The sequence below is a fragment of the Capricornis sumatraensis genome, chromosome 9 (assembly GCF_032405125.1).
Source record: "Capricornis sumatraensis isolate serow.1 chromosome 9, serow.2, whole genome shotgun sequence".
Lineage (NCBI taxonomy): Eukaryota > Metazoa > Chordata > Mammalia > Artiodactyla > Bovidae > Capricornis > Capricornis sumatraensis.
This window is the reverse complement of record NC_091077.1, coordinates 13,011,166-13,033,596: the sequence shown is the minus strand read 5'-3', so window position 1 is coordinate 13,033,596 and position 22,431 is coordinate 13,011,166. Positions and strand designations below refer to the sequence as shown.

Sequence of the window (22,431 nt, the reverse complement as noted above, 5' to 3'; positions counted from 1 at the left end):
TAGGGAGAAGACTAGCTATTGTCAAAGTAGCTGCTAACTTGTATGGTCATTCTCCCCTGTCCCCAGGCCAGTGCTACGAGCTTCAGGGGTCTTTATTTCACTCTCCTCCAATCTGTGTGCTGTACATACCGATATAATCTACATTTCACTGCTGAAAACTGAAGCTGGGTGATACGCTTTGTGCAAGGGTTCTGCAAGGAATTGCTGGAGATAGTGTCAGAAATCATAAACGCTCTAGAGCCTGCCCTCCCTCCCCCACACCCCTACTCTGAGAAGATCAATGTCAGGGAAAATCATTTGTAGTGCAGATCGGCAATTCAAGATACTGGGAATTCCCTGGTGGTCCAATGATTAGGGAGTCTGACCTGGTGGCTCAAACAGTAAAAAAGTCTGTCTGCAATGCAGGAAATCTGGGTTCAATTCCTGGATCAGAAACAGCCCCTGGAGAAGGAAATGGCAACCACTCCAGTATTCTTGCCTGGACAATTCTATGGACAGGAACCTAGTGGGGTACAGTCTACATGGTTGCAAAAAGTCAGACCCTTCACTTTCCAGTGGTTGCTGCTGCTGCTGCTGCTAAGTTGCTTCAGTCGTGTCCGATTCTGTGCGACCACATAGACGGCAGCCCACCAGGCTCTGCCGTCCCTGGGATTCTCCAGGTAAGAACACCGGAGTGGGTTGCCATTTCCTTCTCCAATGCATGAAAGTGAAAACTGAAAGTGAAGTCGCTCAGTTGTGTGTGACTGTTAGCAACCCCATGGAATGCAGCCCACCAGGCTCCTCTGTCCATGGGATTTTCCAGGCAAGAGTACTGGAGTGGGTTGCCATTGCCTCTTCCGTTCCAGTGGTTAGAACTCCACAATTCCACTGCAGAATGCATGGGTTTGATCCCTGGTTGGCATGCCTCGGGCCTGGCCAAAACAAAGAAATGTAATTTGAGATACAAATATAATTTTACCCTTTCTAATTATCAATGTTTAAAACAAAAGGGGTCAGGACTTCCCTGGTAGTCCAGTGGTTAGGAATATTCCGCATGCTGAAGAGCAGCTAAATCCTTTGCGCTGCACAATGAAGCTCATGTGCCCTGGAGCCAGTGTACCACAACTACTGAGCCAGAGAAGCCACTTCAACAAGAAGCCCAGGTGCTGTAACTAGACAGTAGCCCCTGCTTGTTGAAACCAGAGAAAGCCTGTGTGCCACAAGGTAGACCCAGCACAGCCAAAAATAAATAAAAACTTTAAATACAAAATTAAAGGGCGTGGTATTAATTTGAGAAATTTATAGAACTTGAGATGTCCAAATTTTCATTTCAATATTTAATACTAGTGAAATATTTTACATTCTTTTTTTATATTGTCTTTAAATTCTGTTGTATATTTTACACTTACAGCTCATCTCAGTTAAGAGCAGCTACATTTCAAAAGGCAATAGTCACACGTGGCTATAGTCAATAGTGGAGACTACATTAGGCAGCACAAGTAGAGTCTAATCCCAGATCTGCCATTTTTGTCACCCAGCAAAATCACTTCATCTTTCTGTGCCTGTTTCCTCCCTTGGATGGAAATGATATGAGCCCAGGTAACTGAGAATTAGGTACAATAGTACTTAATGCGGTATTTGTTGGTATTGAGTGTGAACTCTGAGTCAGGTGCTAGTCTAAGCAGCATGCATTTATTCATTTGTTGTTTCGTGGCTCAGTTGTGTCCAACTTTTTGTGACCCCCCTCCCCGGCCATGGAGCCCACCCAGCTCCTCTGTCCATGGAATTTTCCAGGTAATAATACTGGACTGGGTTGCCATTTCCTTCTGCAGGAGATCTTCCCATCTCCAGCACTGACAGGTGAATTCTTCACCACTGGGCCACCTGGGAAGCCCTATTTACTCATTCAGCCATCATAATTGTTACTTGAGCCTGGAAAATGGGGTTACTAATACCCCCGATTCTGGACATATAGTGAGGTCCTGACAAAAATTCAGAATGCATTCCTCAAAGTCTCATCTTAGTTTCAAAGCACTTCCCCCAGGACTTCCCTGGTGGTCCAGTGGTTAAGAATTCACCTGCCAACTCAATACCAGAAAAACAAACGCCCCAATCAAAAACTGGGGAAAAGATCTAAATAGACATTTCTCCAAAGAAGACATAATAACAATCACAAGAAAAGATGCTCAATATTGCTCATTATTAGAGAAATGCAAATCAAAACTATCAAAACTACGCGATATCATCTCACACCAGTCAGAATGGCCATCATCAAAAAGCCTACAAACAATAAATGCTGGAAAGGATGTGGAGAAAAGGGAACGCTCTGTACTGTTGGAGGGAATGTAAGTAAATTGATACAGCCACTATGGAAGACAGTATGGAGATTCCTTAAAAAATTAGAAATAAAACCACCATATGACCCAGCAGTTCCATTCCTAAGGCATATAACCTGGGGAAACCGGGGTTGAAAAAGACACATGTATCCCATTGTTCATTGCAGCATTATTTACAATAGCTAGAACATGGAAACAACTGAGATGTCCATCGACAGATGAATGGATAAAGAAGCTGTGGTACATATACCCAGTGGAATATTACTCAGCCATAAAAAGAATGCATCTGAGTCAGTTCTGATGAGGTGGATGAACCTAGAACCTATTATACAGAGTGAAGTGAGTCAGAAAGAGAAAGATAAATATCATATTCTAACACACATATACAGAATACAGAAAAATGGTACTGAAGAATTTATTTACAGGGCAGCAATGGAGAAACAGACATAGAGAATACACTTATGGACATGGGGAGAGGGTAAGATGTATGGAAAGAGTAACATGGAAACTTACATTACCATATGTAAAATAGATAACCAACAGGAATTTGCTGTATGGCTCAGGAAACTCAAACAGGGACTCTGTATCAACCTAGAGGGGTGGGATGGGGAGGGAGATGGGAGGGAGGTTCAAAAGGGAGGGGATATATGTATTCCTATGGCTGATTCCCTGGTGGCTAAGAGGTTAAAGCATCTGACTCCAATGTGGGAGACCCAGGTTCGATCCCTGGGTCGGGAAGATTCCCCTGGAGAAAGAAGGAAGGAAGGAAATGGTAACCCACTCCAGTATTCTTGCTTGGACAATCCCATGGACGGAGAAGCCTGGTAGGCTACAGTCCACGGGGTCGCAGAGAGTCGGACACGACTGAGCAACTTCACTTTCTTTCGCTTTCACTTATGGCTGATTCATGTTGAGGTTTGACAGACAACAATAAAATTCTGCAAAGCAATTATCCTTCAATAAAAAATAAAAATAAAAAAGAATTCACCTGTCAATGTTGAGGGACCACGGTTCAACTCCTGGTTTGGGACGATTCCACATACTGCAGAGCAACTAAAACTAAGTCCTTGCACCCTAGAGCCCCTGCTCTGCAACAAGAGAAGCCAGCACAAGGAGAAGCCTGCCCACCACAACTAGAGAGTAGCCCCTGCTCACAACTTGAGAAGCCTCCCCCCGGGCCTCTGCACAGATATGAAGACTCTGTACTGCCCTCCAAAAAAGCACTTTCTCCATTTTTGCTTTTTTAATTCTAGCAAGAGTCCTTTGTCCCTTCCTTCTGTGACATATCAGGTACTTTTTTTTTTTTTTTAATATCAAGTAGGTTTTAAGCTTGTTCTGTGCCTCGTGCTATAGGAGACACTGTGGAATGGTGAGGTGAACAGGACAGGCACAGATTCTACTGTCCAGAAGGAAGCACCAAGCCCCTGTGTCCATGACACATGGTGGGAGAGAGGGAAGGTGGGAGGAACATCAGTGCAAAGCCTAGCGTGGTCATCCCAGAGTTGGTGGGTGTGGGCTTCATCACTGAAGAACACTTTAGGTTATACGCCATACTGTTTTGGAGTAGAACCCCAACTTCATCAAAACTCGTCACACCTCCCTTTCTGAGTCCCCACCACTGGAGGGGAAGTACCCCCTCCCCACTCTTCTGCCAGAATCCGCTCCGCCCCCACCCCCCGCCTTCACCAGTTTATTCCTGCTTCCAAGTCCAGAGCCTATTTGCTCAGTTTGGGAAAGTCCCCGTTCTCCTTCCTCCTTCCTGCAGCCTAGGGGTATGGAGCTGGTGTCAGTCACTGCCGGTCATGTGCCTGTGGCCTCAGAAGGCTCTAGTCTCAGGGGTCCTGCCCTCCTCCCTTGGACATTATCTTCCTCACCATCTGTCTCTTTTTTTTTCTCCTCCCCAACGGAACCCCCTGCCCGCTCATATTCAGCCGTTTAATTGCAAAACCAGGCCGTTTGCGGGAGACCACAAGTCGGCGACCCCTTTCATTTACCGGCTGGGGGGCGGGGATGGGAGGGAGGTAAAGGACAGGCTGCAAAGAGAGGAACACAACCTATCGTCACATCTTTTGAGCCGTCAGGGTCCTTCCCTCTGTCCCAGAAAATCCCTAAAAGCTTGAAAAGCATTTCCGCCGGACAGCAGCTGGCCGGGGTCGCTCCTCCTGGCCTTTCAAGAGATCCTGTGATTTCAAAGAGGCTGAATGACTTGCCCCAGCTCACACAGAAGCAGTCTGACAGGCTGCCAGGTCACTACGGGGGCCGTACGGAGAACAGGCACTCTTCCCCCAGGCCTGCAGGGCTCCGGCGCTGGGAGGAAGTGAAGCCCCAGGGCTCGGTGCCCTCTGCCCCATCCCGGGGAGGGGAGGGAGGGGTGGGAGGGAGGAAGGCGGGGTAGGGGGGCCGGGGGGCAGGGAGGCGGGTGGAGGACGGGAAGAGGAGTGGGAAGGAAGAGAAAGACAAGGTGGGAATGGTGGGGTTCCCCAAACTCAGAGTAGAAAGACGCTAGGAAAACCTTGCCCACTCAACCCTTGAGTGGAGTCTAGAATGGAGCCGGACCCTAGTTTCACGCAGCACCACAGCTCGCGCGTGTTCTTTAAACGCCTAGATCCCGAACGCCGCGCGCAGGGGAGGGCGGGGCTGGGCCGAGGTCTGGTCACATGACCTGGACTGAGGGGCTCGAGGCCCCCCCGACTTCACCGGTGGGCGTCCCCCACAACGCGTGGTCGACCTTCATTGGCCAGTGGTGCGGCCAATAGAAATCGGCCATCTGGGAACCCAGCGTTCCGAGGCACAGCCTAACGTGCTGAGCCTAGAAGGGTCCAATGGAAAGGCAGGGCTATGGCCACAGACCAATGATAAAGTGAGGGAGGCGGACCAAGAGGCCGGACCAGGCTGGTTTGAGAGCAGGCGGGGTATAAAAGGGCACGGCCGGCGGCGGCGTCCGTCCCCACTGCAGAGCTGCAGCCGGACGAGTGACTTAAAGGGCCCGCGCGCCACCGCCCCCTCGGCCCGCCATGCTGCTACCCGTGCCGCTGCTGCTCGGCCTTCTCGGCCTGGCCGCCGCTGATCCCACCGTTTACTTCAAGGAGCAGTTTCTGGACGGAGGTAACGGCTAGTCCCGCTCGAGATCGTCCTAACGACGCAGCTGGCCCCCCGGCCCATATCTGCGTGTCGCTTGTAATTACTGCTCAGAGGGCCAACACGGTTTCCTTCAGGGACTGGAGCCGAAGGCGAGCCTTCCTTCGGCGTCCCTGGGGAGCGTGGAGGGAGCAGCGGCTTTCCGAAGCGGGAGTTAGGGTTTGCCCGAGGATCTTTTAAGTCACCAGAGATGTCAAACTAGAGGTTGGGGTGGGGACGGTCGGGGGGGAGGGGGGAATCTCCTTCCTTGCTCCCAGCAGTTTGTGGCTCCTGGTAGATGTTTGGTGGGGAGTTGATCAGCACCGCCGCGCTTACCTGCCTCTTTGATCCTCTAGACGGGTGGACCGAGCGCTGGATCGAATCCAAACACAAACCGGATTTTGGCAAATTCGTTCTCAGTTCCGGCAAGTTCTATGGTGACCAGGAGAAAGATAAAGGTAAGAACTTAGGAGTGGGTATTCAGATCCAGGACGACAGAGTTTGGGTATCCCTAGGAGTAGGGGAGGTGAAGGAAGGAGGACTGGTCTGTATTTTACATCCTTAGGGTTCCCCGGGGGTTGGTGCTGAGCCCTCATCTGACTATAGTCTCTCGGTAGGCCTGCAGACTAGCCAGGATGCCCGGTTCTACGCTCTGTCGGCGAGATTTGAGCCCTTCAGCAACAAGGGTCAGACGCTGGTGGTGCAGTTCACGGTGAAACACGAGCAGAACATCGACTGTGGGGGCGGCTATGTGAAGCTGTTTCCAGCTGGTTTGGATCAGACAGACATGCACGGGGACTCCGAATACAACATCATGTTTGGTGAGGGGACTCCACCCTGGTGCTGATTTTTGGTCACTTAGAGGGAGTTTGAAACCCGGGGAGTTCTTTATTGCCCATAAACGGTGGTCTTGAGAGCATAGAAAACACTTATATGCTTTAGACATTTCTTTGATAGGGAAGGTGAGGGAATAGTTAGGAACGACTTACTGCATTTTTATCATCGACTTAACACTAATTCGTGCAGTTTTACTATATAGGCATTTCCTCGTTCCTAGTTGTGCAAGTGAAGATTCTGAGTTCTGGAGTACTGATGTGTGTTTTTTTTTTAAGTGTCCTCCCCCAGTTCTTTAGAGAGAAGGTCTGAATTTTGTTTTTTCAGCTTGACAGTCCTGAGTTTAAGAACCAAGTTGTCTTATTGTAATGGGGTGGGCAGGGGCTTGTAATGGTGGACAGACAGTAGTTCTGACCAGATCTGCTTCTCACCAAGGCCCGGACATCTGTGGACCCGGCACCAAGAAGGTTCATGTCATCTTCAACTACAAGGGCAAGAATGTGCTGATCAACAAGGATATTCGCTGCAAGGTGTGCCTTGGGGGTGGTGACAAATGGCTTTGAGGGGAGGCTTTGAGCCCAGGCTGGTGGGCGGGGCCACTCATCTTTCATTCTCTTTAGGACGATGAATTCACCCACCTGTACACGCTGATTGTGCGACCTGATAATACGTATGAGGTGAAGATTGATAACAGCCAGGTGGAGTCAGGCTCCTTGGAGGACGACTGGGATTTCTTGCCTCCCAAGAAGATAAAGGATCCTGATGCCGCTAAGCCTGAAGACTGGGATGATCGTGCCAAGATCGATGACCCCACAGACTCCAAGCCTGAGGTTGGTGCTTGGGCAGGGGCTCCCCACCATGGAGCGTGTGGAGGACAGCTGCTCCTATTCTGACCTCCTAATGTATCCTCAGGATTGGGACAAGCCTGAGCACATTCCTGACCCTGATGCTAAGAAACCTGAGGATTGGGATGAAGAGATGGACGGAGAGTGGGAACCACCTGTTATTCAGAACCCAGAGTACAAGGTGAGTCTGGCACTCTGAGGAGGGTGGTGCACAATGGGGAAGGCAGTGATCTTCGCTCACCCATCAGTTTACTTCTGCAGGGGGAGTGGAAGCCCAGGCAGATCGACAACCCAGAGTACAAGGGCGTTTGGATCCATCCAGAGATTGACAACCCTGAGTATTCCCCTGATAGCAACATCTATGCCTATGAAAACTTTGCTGTTCTAGGCTTGGATCTTTGGCAGGTGAGACATGGAGGGAAGAGGCGGCTCCCTAGGGGACCTCAGATGCTCAGGGTCAACCCAGGAGAAAAGGGTACAAGGGCGGGCAGACTCCAAAACGGTGGGCCCCCCCCCCCTTTCTTTTAAGAAATTCCTGGTTTGTCATTACGGGGTCTTAACAGCACCTCCTTTGGCTTGTACTTAATATGTTCCAGGTACTACTTCCAAGTATTTTTGTGGGAAGTAACTCACTTAATTGCATCCAACAGCCTAGAAAGGCAGGTAGATAACCCCATTAGAACTTAGCTTCCCAAGGACTGAATTTTTGTCCTGTTTTGTCAATGTACTTTCTGCATCTAGTATGCTGCTTGGCACATAGAGTGTACTAGAAAGATAGTTTGAAGAAGAGAATGAGATCTCATTTTATAGATGAAGATACTGAGGTGCAAAGAGATGAAGTCACCAGCTCAAGATCATATATAGTAAATGGCAGAGCTGAGGTTTGAATCTAAGCAGCCTATTTTTCAACTGCAATGTTAGACTGTAGTATTGTGCAGTGGTTATGTGAGCATGGGCAGGAGACCTTTTCAAGGCCAAGGCCAACAGGTATCCCTTCTGACCACCCATTCTGTCCCTATACAGGTCAAATCTGGCACCATCTTTGACAACTTCCTTATCACCAATGATGAAGCGTATGCTGAGGAGTTTGGCAACGAGACATGGGGTGTTACAAAGGTGAGACCAAGGTCCAGCCTGGGTTTGGGGGTGGGCAGGGCTGGCAGGAGAGTCTAGGCCTGAGGGGTGTGTGTGTGGTTTGTACACAGGCAGCAGAAAAGCAAATGAAGGACAAGCAGGATGAAGAGCAGAGGCTACACGAGGAGGAGGAGGAGAAGAAAGGCAAGGAGGAGGAAGAGGCAGACAAAGATGAAGACGAGGACAAGGATGAGGATGAGGAGGATGAAGATGAGAAGGAAGAGGAGGAGGAAGAAGATGCTGCCGCTGGCCAGGCCAAGGATGAGCTGTAGGGGCCACCTCCGCTTCCAGGGCTGGACTGAGGCCTGAGCGCTCCTGCCGCAGAGCCGGCTGCGCCAAATAATGTCTCTATGAGACTGGAGAACTTTCATTTTTTTCCAGGCGGGTTCCAATTTGGGGTGGATTTTGTTTTTGTCTCCCCCCTCCCCCCCTTTTTTAAATTTTTTTTTTTTTACTGGCATTTTGTCTCTGATTCTCTAAAGCCCTCCCCACTGGCCTTCATCTGTTTTGATTGACATCTTTGCTTTCTTCTGTCCCCTTCACGCCAGATCCCTAAGTTCCCTTCCAGCTTGGGGACTCAGGGTGGGATGTGGTGTGGAGAAGACCCGGGCCCCAAATTCCATCTATTCTTCCTGGATCCCAGAGGGTGGGGGAGGAGAAGAGGGTGGCATCCCCAGCCCTCCAGCACTGAGGAAGAATGGGGCTCCTAAGGCCTTAGCTCTGATCCCTTCCCCTTTCTCCCTGCCCCCAGGACTGGGCCACTCCTGAGTGGGGCAGCGGGTTCTAGCTCAGCTCATGCTGAGAATGTAAGAACTACAAACAAAATTTCTATTAAATTAAGTTTTGTGTCTTCCTCCTGTGTCTCCTGGGAGAGGTAATTGTTTAGTGAGATTTGCTTTTTAGCCACTAGGATTGTTGGCTGAATGTCCCCATGAGGTTACAGGAGCCCTTGTTTATCTCCAGAACCTCAGGTGAATGAGAAAGAGTAACCATTTCCAGTGCCATTACAAATACACTCCATTTATTAGCTCGTGGAGTCCTTTCATCAAACTGGTGAGTTTTCATTCTAGTATCAGTTGAGTTCAAGACAGATTTAGGAAGAGGTGGGGTTTGAACCCACACCTTAGCCACCAATTCATGTGAACTCTTTCACATTGAACCACATACACATCTCTTGCTGGTGAAGGAGCAAGACTACACATGTATTAGCTTTAAACACATTTTCTGACTACTAGCCAGTGTTAAAAGCTATTAATTCCTTTTATAGTCAGGGAAATAGATTCAGAGATGTGATCTACCCCAATGGCCTTCACTGGCCAAGTCAGGGTTTGAACTCTTGAAGGGAAAGAGGTGGCCCCAAGGGAGGGAGTGAAAGTGTCAGAAGAGCCTGTGGGCCTGTAAGATTGGCATAGGCCCACTTTGTTGCGCCCCACAAGGCTGCCATTAATGTCCAGCGGGTGGTTGGGAACTGATGTCTAACTGCAGGAGAGGGAAGAAAGAATTCCTCACCCCCGTATGACCTAGGCTTGTGAAAGCTGACCAGCACAGGATATGCTGTGAAGGGAGAACCTGCAGGACCTGGTAATAGCTGGGTACGGAGTGAGGCGGCAGGCCACGGCCTGGTGGTGTCTCAGATGTGAATGGTAAGAAGAGCTGGTTAGCTGGCAGGTAATGGTCAGTTCAGGATGGGGCTAGGGTGGAAAGTCCACCCACTAAATGGAAGACAAGTACATCACCTCCATCCTGTTTGCCAAAGCACCTTCAGCTTTGGCTAACCAACCCTTCTACTCTTTGTTCCATGGGCCTAGCCCCACCCTTCTGGGAGGCCTCCAGAATTGGCATATCCGGGGAAAGTTTTAAGGAGAGAATTTTGTGTTTAGTGTCCCTTGAACGTTACATCTTCCTCAAGTACTCGGAGTATTTGATGGAGTCAGATGGAGATAGTTGGGTGAACAAAGTGATCAGGGGAGGAGCAGCAGAGAGGGAGGGAGCTGTTAAGATTCATTCCAAAAATCCAGCACTTCCTTTAGGGATTAATGAGGCCACAGAGTGGCATTGTGTCCCCACCTCCGTGGTCAATTTCCGTGTTTAACTGTTGGTGACCTTTCAAGTATCCTTTCTAGTTCTTTCAGGGCTTGATAGGCTTCCTGTCAGGTGGCCAGACCAGAGGAAGGCTCATTTGGAACAAGCAAAAAGACATTAAGATTTTGTGGAAGAAATGAAAATTTAGCAAGTACATTGCTTGTTAAACGTCAACAAACTCATGGGCGTGAAACTGGGGGTCTCGGAGCCATTTTGTGGCCTATGACGTCACCGCTAACGGGCATGGCGTCACTCGCAGGAAGCCACACGATGGTAGAGCAAGAAGTACCCCTCCCCTCACGGAATAGAATTTAGTCTGCGCATGCTTTGCTCGAGGCCGCGCTCGTGCGCATGCTCGCGATGGCCAAGGGGGCGCGCTCATGTCACGTGTGGTGGTGGTCGGCGCGCGCATTGCCTGCCCCGGAAGCTGTCGGCGTGCGGCGCGGCTGGGCGCTAAGATGGCGGCGGCGTGAGTTGCATGTCGTGTGAGGATTCCGGGGCCTCCGTGTCGCTCGGGTCCCACCATGGCCGTCACGATCACGCTCAAAACACTGCAGCAGCAGACCTTCAAGATCCGCATGGAGCCTGATGAGACGGTGCGAGCCAGGCCGGAGCTCCGGAGCGGGAGCGACGGGTGCAGCGGGTGGGGTGGGGGCGGGGAGGCCGGGATCCCGACGACAGAGGCGGGGAAGACGGCGCAGGGTCGCGCCCTGCCCATTCTCCCTACAGGCCTGACTTTCCCAGATACCCTGATGGTCCCCGGCTCTGCCCCTGGTGGCTCTGGCGGCGCTCTTGGGTCGATCTCCAGGCGAAGCCCCACCTCCGGGGCTCCCGCCAGGTCCTGGCTCCAATGTCAGCGCCCTCGCGGGGCGCGGGATCCGCAGGCTCAGATTGCCGGCTGGGCTGCTTTCTCTGGAATGGGTCCTCCGAGTTCCCACTTTTGTAGGCTTTGCCTCGGGACCTTGGTGGCCAAATCTGGGAGTAGTGATCAGGAGATGCCGGGTGATGACAGCAACGATGATGATAATGATAATAAACGGTCTGAGTTTCAGTGGTCCGTGTTTGTTTTTCACCAGTCGCTGAGCGTTTTCATGATGTTTTACTAACTGCAAAGTAGGCTTGTCATTTGGGCACTCTTGCGTGTCCTCACTTAACAGATGTGGAAACTTTGAGCTTGAAGAACTTTGCTATAGTCGCATGTGCATACAGCAAGGCGTGGCGGAGCTGATTTCAATTCGGATTTGCCTCAAGTCTCGAGAGCCCACGGTCTAAAGATGATGCTGTGCTTTTGACCGGAAAGTGACTTAGGACCTAAAAAACGTGTATCTGGCACTTTTTGCACAATTTCCCCTATGAGGGAGATATTGAAGTTCATTTTTTGTAAAAATGAAACAAACAGATTATTTTGACCAATCCAGCTGTTTGGGCAAGTTAGGTAATCTCTGTGCCTCTATTTTTCTCAAATATAAAATAAGGATATGGAGCTTGCTTCCTGGTGCAGTGGCTGAGACTGCACTTTCAATACAGGGGGCCTGGGTTCAATCCCTGGTTAGGGAACTAGATCCCATATGCCAAAACTAAGATCCTGTGCAGCCAAATAAGTAAGTAACTTTTAAACAATACAAAATGAGGCTCATAGTACCTATTCCACTCAGTTACTACAAGGCTTTAAACCTGTGACGTATACATTTATTAATAGCACTATCAACTTAAGATTCAGTAAACACCACTGTCAGCAACCTTAGGTCTCCCCTTTATTTTGAATTGCATTTCATCATGTTTACATCATTTGAAATATGTATTCGTTTTTTTATTCTCCCACGTGAGTGTCCTCTATGAGAACAGGGACACGTGGTGAGTCTTTGTGCTCTGTCGTCTGCCTAAAACTGCACTTGGCACACACTCAGTGTTCAGTAAAGATGTCTTTGAATAGTAGAATGGTCTAGTGTGCTTGATTACGAAGCTTAGCAATTCGGCCATCAGGGCTTGCAGCCTGCCCCCAAACTAGAAGAGAGAATCGGGGGGTTTGCAATGATCATCTACCCCTTCCTCCAGGTGAAGGTGCTAAAGGAGAAGATAGAAGCTGAGAAGGGTCGTGATGCTTTCCCCGTGGCTGGACAGAAACTTATCTATGCTGGCAAGATCCTGAGTGACGATGTCCCCATCAGGGACTATCGCATTGACGAGAAGAACTTCGTGGTCGTCATGGTGACCAAGGTGGGTGATGTCTGCTGGTTCGGAGGGTGGGTGGATTGGCTGGGGAACTGGCAAACAGCCTGTGCCGAAGGGAGATTAGCCATGGACAGGGCGGGGCGGAGCTGTGGAGGGTTGTCGGGGCTAGATAGGGGAACTGATGCCTGCTCCCTTTTTCTGGGTGTCATAGGCCAAAACCAGCCCAGGCACCTCAGTACCTTCAGAGGCCTCACCCACTGCCACCCCGGAGTCTTCCACATCCTTCCCGTCAGCCCCTGCCTCAGGCATGTCCCACCCCTCACCTACTGCCAGAGAAGACAAAAGCCCATCGGAGGAGTCTGCCCCCACGACGTCCCCGGAGTCTGTGTCAGGGTAAGGCAAGGAGCTGCAGCCCCAGTTTGGGCCCTGTCTTCCCTGCCCCTTTCAGTGCCCACTGTCATGGTTCCACACACCTGGGGGGAGGGCAAGCCGCCAGAAGCCAGGGTCCGATTTCTCTCTCTTGAATTTGCAGCTCTGTTCCCTCTTCAGGTAGCAGCGGGCGAGAAGAAGACGCGGCCTCCACACTAGGTGGGTGGGTGGTCCCCCAGTTGAAAATGGCTGGATGCCCCAGGCATCAGCTGGCCTCCTGTGGGCATGGGAGGGCCGGGAAGCTGCCCTTCCTTCTCCTCGGTGACCCAGCCTTTGCTGCTCCCTCCACAGTGACGGGCTCTGAATATGAGACAATGCTGACGGAGATCATGTCCATGGGCTACGAGCGAGAGCGGGTCGTGGCCGCCCTGAGAGCCAGCTACAACAACCCCCACCGAGCCGTGGAGTATCTACTCACGGTGAGGTGGGGCTGCTGCCTCCTGGGGGGTTCTCAAGGGAGCATGTGGACTTCGGTGCTCTGAAGGGTGGTCGAAATCTGTCCCCCAAAACCTTTGGGTTAGGGTTCTAGCCAGGAAAGAACTCCGGCAGGAGCCGGGACGAGAACGGTGGGGTGGGCCTGGGAGGGCAGAGCGGAGGCCTCCTGTGTCTCCCACCAGGGCTGAGTATGCAGGAGGGGCGGCAGTGGGCAGTCTGTGCTTGGAACTAAAAAGGACACCTGACAGGGAATTCCTGGGAGCCCCGAGCCAGAACACGGTTCTGTCCAGGAGAGCCAAGTTTCAGAGCAGCCATCCACAGAAGCAGGTGAGTGATTGGGAGGTGTGTGCCTGCTGTTGTGACACCTGACTCATCCCACCCACCCCATACTTCTGGGAGCCCAGGGTGGTGTCTGACCACACCCCTTTCTCCTGCCAGCAGGAGAGAACCCCTTGGAATTTCTGCGAGACCAGCCTCAGTTCCAGAACATGCGGCAGGTGATTCAGCAGAACCCTGCGCTGCTGCCGGCCCTGCTCCAGCAGCTGGGCCAGGAGAACCCCCAGCTCTTACAGGTACAGGCCTGGGGGCAGAGGGAGTCGGTGCAGGCCCCATCTCCCTTGCCTGTGGGTACCACAGCCCCCAGAGAGAGCCCAGCCAAGCATGGTGGATAGGGGAGTCTGAGCTTGGAAGGCACGACTGACACGATAGTCACCTGCTGGTCCCTGTGGCTTGATGACCTCATGGTTTCACATGATGCTCCCAACCACCTGTGAGGTGTAGGTGCTGTTGTCACTCCTGCAGAGGGAGGCGCCAGAGGTTTGGAGCAGCCTGGCAACTGGTGGAGTGCGTGTCTGCCTCCAGCCTCTGGGGCCTGCACTCTCACTTGGCTCCACATTTAGCTGTTGCTTCATAAACGCCCCTAGAGTTGCAGGACTGCTGTGCCCTGGTTGGTTCTGAGACCACCAAGCTCAGCAAAGCTCCATCCTGCCCTTGAAGGTTCTGAGGCAGAGGAGCAATGACCCGTGAGTGTGACAGGGTCCTCTGGGCCCTCTGTGAAGCTCGCCTCTCCTGGTTCAGGCATCTGCTGCTTCCACCCCAGACGTTTCAGTCCCGTGCTGCCTGCTGCTCACCTCCTCCGGCTGCTGGAGGGCCCGCGCTGTACATCTCCATTCTTTATCTGCTGTCAATCCTGGGGCCTTTAATCTGTGTATGTGTGTGTGAGCCACTCAGTTATGTCCGACTCTGCAGTCCTATGGACTGGAGCCCGCCAGCCTCCTCTGTCCATGGAATTCTCTCAGCCAGAATACTGGAGTGGGTTACCATGCTCTTCTCCAGGGAATCTTCCCGATCCAGGGATTGAACCTGGGTTTCCTGTATTGCAGGCAGGTTCTTTACTATCTGAGCCACCAGGGAACCCCCTCCCCCCTTAAATTTGTATGATCAGCCTGGGCCCTCTGGATGCCATGTTCTCCATGACTGACTTGGTACCTCCATGAAAATGCTTTCTACATATCCAAGACCAGAACAGATTCTCCCCAGCCTTCCCTAACCCTGCCAGGACCAACCTGGGCTTGCTTGAGCCCCAGGCACTGGGGGCCTACTAGGCTTATCCCCCACCTGTCCTGTTTGCTCTGCCTGCAGAACACTCAGCCCAGCCCTGCACTCCATCTCTGTGGCTACCACCTCATCTTCTACTGGGTCCCCAGGGGGCCACTATCCAGGCCTCTGCTTCGGCACTTTTCCTGTGGTTATTCTCCACCAGAATCCAGATTCCTGAAAAAGCGCTTTTTCCTTTGATGTGAAAATTGTCAAATGTACATAAAAATAGGGGCATATCAAAACCCCCCGATATGTAACACCCAGATGAATTCACCTTTTTAAAAAGTACACAGATGTCTTTTCCTAGTTAATTCTCACCACTGTGGCGTCTCATCATGCCAGAAGACACTAGAAGAAAGCGGTTTAGACCTTGCCGCCTCCTCTGATCTCATTTTTTGCTTCCTCCTTCCCTTTCTTGTTTATAGTTTTGCCATATGGATTTTTTTTTGTTTCTGGAGTTTTCCAAATACACTCCCATCCCTGGGCCTTTGCACTTGCTGTTGGCTCTATGTGGAAGGAAACTTTCTTCTCCATCCTGTGGATCACAGGCCCCTCCCTCCTGGCTTAAAGTGTCTTTCCCAGCCCAAGGTCTGTCTACTCTGATGTATGGCAGGGTCAGTATTTACATTGTAAATAATAGCCAACTTCTTTGCGTGCGTAAGGCCTATCTCCCCATCCTGGAACATTAGCTTCTCTAGGACAGGGCCGGTGTCCACCACTGTGTGGCTGGCCAGAGTAGGTACCCTGTAAATGTTTGCTGAGTGAGTGAAAAGGGCTGTCATAGGGACCTGGGGGAGGGGGGACAAAGGCCGTGGGTCACCCTTCCCTCCTCTGTCTCCCACAGCAAATCAGCCGGCATCAGGAGCAGTTCATCCAGATGTTGAATGAACCCCCCGGGGAGCTGGTGGACGTCTCAGACGTGGAGGGCGAGGTGGGCGCCATAGGTGAGGAGGCCCCGCAGATGAACTACATCCAGGTGACGCCGCAGGAGAAAGAAGCTATAGAGAGGGTAAGAGGCCTGGCTAAGAGGACTGTGACCTTGTGGGTGGGCAGGGTCCTCACCTCTTGCTTATACCTGCCCGTCTTCCCACAGTTGAAGGCCCTGGGCTTCCCAGAGAGCCTGGTGATCCAGGCCTACTTCGCTTGTGAAAAAAACGAGAACTTGGCTGCCAACTTCCTCCTGAGTCAGAACTTTGATGATGAGTGATGCTGGGAGGCCAGGCTACCCACCGCCCCCTCCTCCCCGCCCTCCCACCCCCTCTCCACAAAAGTTTTATAAAAGAAAAAAATATATATATATATTCATGTTTATTTAAGAAGTGGAAAAAAAAATCAAAAACTAAAAGAAACTCCGACCCAACTTCCCACTCTCCTAAAGTGGTCCCTCATTCCCATCTTGGCCTGAAAAGACCTGGGCCAGACAGCTGTCCCCCCTCCCCATCCCCCAGCCCAGCCCAGCCTGCTCTAAGGAGCTGGCAGAACTGGAGGTGACAGATGGGCCCCTCTTGGCCTGTGTCCCAGCTCCCTGCAGCCAGATGGAGAGGCGGCTGCTTGCTTCCCCACCCCCCCCCCCCCAGAGAGCCCCCGAGACCTCCCCCGCCCTCTTCCAGGGTGAGGGGAAGCTGGAGCTCCAAACTTTTGATCCTCCATAAGAGTGTCTCACATCTTTCCATCTGGGGTGAACGCTCAAGAGGCCCAAGGACTCCTCTGTGGTCTGGCCTAGGCTTCCATCCTGCATCCCTTTGCTGCGGGGGGGAGGTCTGGTTTGTCCTGCTTGGGGAAGGGGAAACATCAGAGTCGCTCTGGAGTTTGAGGCAAGCCCCCCACCCCAGAAGAGAACTGTTGTCTCTGATAAAGGTTTTGAAGTGAATAAAGTTTTAAAAGCCAGTCCTGTGGTTCATCCCTACTGGGGCTTCCCACTCCAGCTGGTCTGGGTCTAGGGGCTAGTTGGGCACAGGAGATGAGGGAATGCCATGAAAGGGGCAGAGGGGTCTGCCTGCCTCTGCAGATTGCGGCTCCTAGTGTACCCCGCCCCCACCACCAAGCTGTGTTATTCCCAGGCAGTGGGCCCCAGCCTTGGAAGGGCTGCTGCTCTTTCCACCCCCCCATCATCACCACAGTCTGTTTTGGCTACACTTCCCCCCTGGTAATTGGCTAATTACTGGAGATTAATGTTGGTAAACAGAAGCCTTCTTCTCCTCTGCCATCTGCTCCTCCATTATTTCCCCATTGTGCCCCCCCTTTTTTCCCCCTGAAGCCCCAGAGTTGGTCAGCATGGTCTTGAGTCCCCTGAGTGAGCAGAGCCAGGGAAGGGTGGGGGATTCCCTGGCTCCAGGTGTTGGAGAAGGAACCCATGTGCCCAGGGAGGGCTGTGATCAGAGAGAACAGAGCTCTTCAGGGGTGGGGCAAGTTTTATTGGGAAAGAACCCAGCTCAGGAGTCGGGTGTTTCAGAGTCTGCTGGATCCTGGGCCGCAACAGCAGCCATCGCAGCAGCTCGTGCCTCCTTCTTCTTTCTTTGTTTCTCCTCCTTGAGGCGCTTGCGGTGCTGCTTCTCCAAGTCCTGCAGCAGCTCCTGGAAGCGGGCACTCCTCGGGTCCACGTGGTATCCCAGGCGCTCCTGGGCCTCCGCCTGCAGCCGGGCCCTCCGCTCCTTGTCTGCTTGTGCCTTCTCCCTGCGTGCCTGCTGCTGCCGCCGCCAGTTCTCAATCATCTGTGGCATCTTGGCCATGCACTCTTCAATGAGCTGCTCCCTGCCGGTGCAGGAGGGGGGTTGGTGAGGGCAGCCCCACCCAGCCAGAGCAGTACCCATCCACCCACCTCCCACCCCCAAGCCTCTGCCCACAGCCTGCCTCTTCCAGCTCCCCTATATTTCAAGTTGAAAGATTGAGAAGGCTTATGGTGGCCATTAAAACTGTCACAAAAAGTCCTTGAGAAGTGAAGCAAGAGGCAGGAGAGAGGAACTAGTGTGAACGTGACAGTGTTAGCCACTCGGTTGTGTCTGACTCTTTGAGACTCCATGGACTAGCTGCCAGGCTCCTCTATCCATGGGATTCTCCAGGCAAGAATACTGGAGTGAGTAGCTATTTTCTTCTCCAGGGGATCTTCCCAACCCAGGGATCAAACCCCAGTCTCCTGCATTGCAGATTCTTTACCATCTGAACCGCCAGGGAAATAAATATGTATTTAACCTTGAGTAAGCCCCAGTCACTCTAGGAGCAGACCTCAAGTCAACCCAGCATTTCCCTGAGCTGTCTCCTGAGCCATCCAAGTGCCACGTGTTATTCCCATAGCACATTCCTTCATCCTACAGACATCAATGAGTACCCACTGTATGCCAGGCCCACTTCTTGATACAGGAGTGGAGGCAAGAAATGAATCGGACCTTTCCCTCCAATAGGTGGTAGGTATGAGTCACTGTTCCATTTTAAGGATTAGAAACATGAAACTGAAAGCCCCATGGTAGGTCGGGTCAGCCAGCTGGGATAACGGGGTTTACGTGACATAGGTTCACTTCCCAGCTCTGTTCGTTCACTGGGCGATTGGACAAGTGACTTCACCCTCCCTGGCCTCAGTTTCCTATCTCTCAAATAAGGGTGATTCCCTCTTCCTCTTAGAGCTGCTGTGAGGACAAGAACAGTAAACACCAGGAACACACTCGCCTGCCTTCGCTGCCGCCTCTCCAGTAATTGGCACAATCAATATCTTCGCTCTTGCTTCCATTCTTACCTCTAAATCCTTCAGACCTGCCTCCCAAGTCCGATCTGTACCCTTGATCCCATGCTCCATCACCTCTCACACCTCCCCAGCCACACTAATGTCCAGGCTGTTTCATAAAGCATATACTGACCTCAGGGCCTCTGCACCGGCTGTTCCCTTTACCAAAAACACTCTCCCTGAGATCTTTCTATGGCTACCACCGATCATTCATCTCTCTCTTAAGTTGCTCAGTCATGTCCAACTCTTTGTGACCCCACGGACTATCCAGTCCATGGAATTCTCCAGGCCAGAATATTGGAGTGGGTAGCCTTTTCATTCTCCAGGGTATCTTCCCAACCCAGGGATCGAACCTAAGTCTCCCGCATTGCAGGTGGATTCTTTACCAGCTGAGCCACAAGGGAAGCCCAACAGGTCTCTGCTTAAACATTTTAAATGTCAAGTTCTCAGAGAAGCCTGGGGCCTACCAAGGCGAAGTCGCCCTCAGGCCTGCAGCCTCCACCCAATTTTATCTTCCTAATGACTCTGGGTCACCATCTGAAATTCATTTTGTTCCCCACTATGCCCTCAGCACCTGGGACATGGCCTTGCGCATAGTAGGCGCTAGGTAAAGATTTGTTGACCGATGACTAAATGAACTTAGCCAGAAGTCTTTTCACATCCAGGTGAGCGTGCACGTAAATACTGCATGCAAAACCAGCGATAAACCGCCCGATGGAGTAAGCACTGTTGATGCACAATTCACTGTCGGCCCGCAGTCCTGCTCCCGCCCGACCGCACGCACGCACCTGGCTTGTCGCTTCTGCTCTTCCGCCAGCTGCTGCACCCGCAGCGATTCCTGCATGACCGCCAGGCTCGGGTACCATTCTCGCTCCTCAGCCTCCAGCTCGAGCAGCTGCTCCCGCGACGGCCACAGACACCCGGGGTCAACACCGGAGGCGGCGCCATGCCGCGCGAACTGCTTAGCTGCGTAGCGCGGCCCCAGCTGCCAGCGCGGGGTCAGTGGGTCATCCGGGTCGGGCCACCAGGGGTCCCGTGAGCGGCGCGGAGGCGGCGGCGCTCGGTAGCCGCGGGAGCCTGGGCCCAGGATCGTCACCCATCCGAGGAGGTTGCGAGTCTGCCGCATGGGCGCAGCCATCTTGGCCGTGCGAGGTCCTCGCGAGCGGGCCGGGCTGGCCAAGGCGCTGCCTGTGCTTGAGGTCCGCTGGGGGCCGGGAGGAGGCAAGGAGCTTCCTGGCTGCCTCAGTTCCGCGCAGGGAGAAGAGGGGAGTAGTCTTATTTTTTACACATCTTCAAGTATAATTATAAATTTTCCTGTAGCAGTTAATTTATTAAAATCGCATTTAAATTTTTTCTTAGTTTTTGTTCATATTTAAGATTTAATTTTATGTTTAAATATCATTTATTTTAAATATTAACATTTAAGTGTTTTAAATTTAAACGATCATTTAAATATTTATTTAAAACACTGAAATGTTTTCGTTTTAAGTTCAATCTATGTATTATTTTATATTTTAACTTTTAAATCTATGCAACATATTTAATTTTTTTTTAATCCAGGCAGTAATATTGGAGTGGATTGCCATTTCCTCCTCCAGGGGATCTTCCTGACCCAGGGATCGAACCAGTGTCTTCTATGTCTCATGCATTACAGGAAGATTCTTTACCCGCTGAACCAAGGGGAAAGCAACCCCTGGCTATTTTCTAGGTCCATGGGCTTCCGTAGTTGCTGCACGCTGGCTCAGTACTTGTGGCCCAGGGACTCAGTTGCCCTTCAGCGTGTGGAATCTTCGGGACCAGGGAACAAACCGTGTCCCGTGTTGGCAGACAATTTCTTACTCACAGCACCACCGCGGAAGTCCTAAATATTTAAATTTTATATAAACACTTATTTAAACATTGTTCATAACATTAACTATTTATATGATGCTTTTTCATTTGATTTTAATATATTTATTTAAATTTTAATTTTGAATAATTACTTAAAACTTTCCTTAACATTTATTTAAATGTTTACATTTTGTGGGCCTTCCCTGGTGGCTCAGATGGTAAACAATCTGCCTGCAATGCAGGAGACCTGGGTTTGATCCCTGGGTGGGGAAGATACCCTAGAGAGGAGAATGGCTACCCATTCTAGTATTATTCTTGCCTGGAGAATTCCATGGACAGAGGAGCCTGGTGGGCTACAGTCTATGGGGTTGCAAAGAGTTGGACATGACTGAGGGACTAACACTAACATTTCTGTCTAAAACACTTGAATTTGAATGTAAATATTATTTACTGTATTTATATAGAAATTTTACTTTACATCATATTGTAAATAGTTACTTTATGCCTTCTAAGTTTTTGTATGTTAAAATGTTTAAAACGTTCAATCCTGGTGTAGAAACTAAATACTATTTTTGAAAAAGGATTTCCACCTTAAAAAGGAAGGAAATTCTGACCCATGCTACAGCATGGATGAAATTGAAAGCCATTATAGTGAGCCGTCAGAAAAGGACATAAGTTATATGACTTCACTTACATGAGGTCCCTAAAGGAGTCAGATTCATAGAGTCAGCAAGTAGGAGCGTGCCTGGGAGGGGCAGGGGACTGGGGAATGGGAGTTATTGCTCAATAGGTACAGTGGATATACACTGTATTGAGTATAGGTGCTCAATAGGTATAGAATTTCTGTTTGGGATGATGAAAAAGTTCTGGAGATGGGTGGTGATGGTGGTTTCACAATGCTGTGAATGTGGTTAATGCCACTGAGCAGTACACTTGAAAATGGTTAAAATGTAAATTTTATGTTATGTATACTTTAGTATTTTTAAAAATGCCATTTGCCCAGGGAGCCTGGACAAGAATGTTCATAGTTCATAGCAGTACTATCTATTTCATATATATTAATCTCAAGCTGAAAACAGTTCGCACCTGAGTCCGTCTGCAGTCGAGTGGATCCCTGAATGTTGATGTTTCAGCCAACAGAATACCACACACCATTCACAGCTGCTCGCTGCCTTGTGGATGATTCTCATCAACATCTTATGCACCAAAGGAAGTGGGGCCCAAATGATTCTTTTTCAGAAAGGAATGTTTGTGATCGTGTGAGGGCTTCCCCAGTGGCTCAGTGGTAAAGAATTCACCTGCCAAGGCAAGAGACTCGGGTTCAATCCCTGGGTCAGGAAGCTCCCCTGGAGGAGGGCATGGCAACCCACTCCAGTATTCTTGCCTGGGGAACCCCATGGACAGAGGAGCCTGGCAGGCTAGAGTCCAAGGGCTCTTTTAGTCTGCCATGACTTAGCAACTCAACAACAGAAACAAAGTTTACACAAATTGTCCTTTTCATATAAAGTTGAAAAATCCTAGTGTTATTATGGATGCACTCTTTAAGAGGTAAAAGATAAAGAAAAGCCAAACAGTGACCATTCTGGAAGTCAGGATGGTACACCTCTGGTGGGGATAAGGAGGCAGCTGGGTGGTGGTCAGGTGGCAGATGTGGGAGGGGTTTGCTTTGTAACAGATTACTGAGCTGGGCATTCCCATTCTGTTAGCTTTTCTCTAAGTGGACTGTATTCAGTGTTATTTCTTGATCCGGGCTTTAGTGATGCCTGAGTTATAATTATTCTTTCAGTTGGATATAATTGTATATGTGTGGGTTGTACACTTTCCTGTAGCTTTATTATATTTTGCAATTTAGAAAAATGAAAATACACGCAACAAAAAGGATTTCAGTGAGAAGTCCTACTCCCACCTGTCTCTCATCCTCTGC

At 50.7% G+C, this 22,431-nt stretch overlaps 3 protein-coding genes across 5 annotated transcripts; 2 read left to right on the top strand and 1 right to left on the bottom strand.

Moving 5' to 3' along the window:
- Positions 1–5,282: 5,282 nt before the first annotated feature.
- CALR (calreticulin) lies at positions 5,283–9,086 on the top strand. The gene is made up of 9 exons (XM_068979360.1): positions 5,283–5,420; positions 5,789–5,890; positions 6,050–6,253; positions 6,702–6,796; positions 6,887–7,096; positions 7,179–7,292; positions 7,373–7,516; positions 8,135–8,227; positions 8,317–9,086. The coding sequence occupies exons 1-9, from the start codon at positions 5,330–5,332 to the stop codon at positions 8,515–8,517; spliced, it is 1,254 nt and encodes a 417-aa protein (XP_068835461.1). The 5' UTR covers positions 5,283–5,329; the 3' UTR covers positions 8,518–9,086.
- A 1,655-nt stretch (positions 9,087–10,741) lies between these two features.
- RAD23A (RAD23 homolog A, nucleotide excision repair protein) lies at positions 10,742–16,213 on the top strand. Of its 3 annotated transcripts, none has more exons than XM_068980460.1 (9): positions 10,743–10,923; positions 12,383–12,544; positions 12,711–12,892; positions 13,032–13,087; positions 13,220–13,347; positions 13,612–13,690; positions 13,802–13,935; positions 15,807–15,971; positions 16,056–16,213. In XM_068980460.1, exons 1-9 carry the CDS (start codon positions 10,852–10,854, stop codon positions 16,167–16,169), a joined length of 1,092 nt encoding a protein of 363 aa, XP_068836561.1. In that variant the 5' UTR covers positions 10,743–10,851; the 3' UTR covers positions 16,170–16,213. The 3 variants fall into 3 exon arrangements, with proteins under 3 accessions (XP_068836563.1, XP_068836561.1, XP_068836562.1); XM_068980461.1 differs by having other exon boundaries at positions 10,744–10,923; positions 13,805–13,935; XM_068980462.1 differs by lacking the exon at positions 15,807–15,971 and having other exon boundaries at positions 10,742–10,923.
- Positions 16,214–17,244: 1,031 nt separating this feature from the next.
- On the bottom strand, positions 17,245–19,815 carry GADD45GIP1 (GADD45G interacting protein 1). The gene is made up of 2 exons (XM_068981309.1): positions 19,466–19,815; positions 17,245–17,713 (listed from the first exon to the last, which is right to left on the bottom strand). Exons 1-2 carry the CDS (start codon positions 19,813–19,815, stop codon positions 17,395–17,397), a joined length of 669 nt encoding a protein of 222 aa, XP_068837410.1. The 3' UTR covers positions 17,245–17,394.
- Between the last annotated feature and the right edge of the window lie 2,616 nt (positions 19,816–22,431).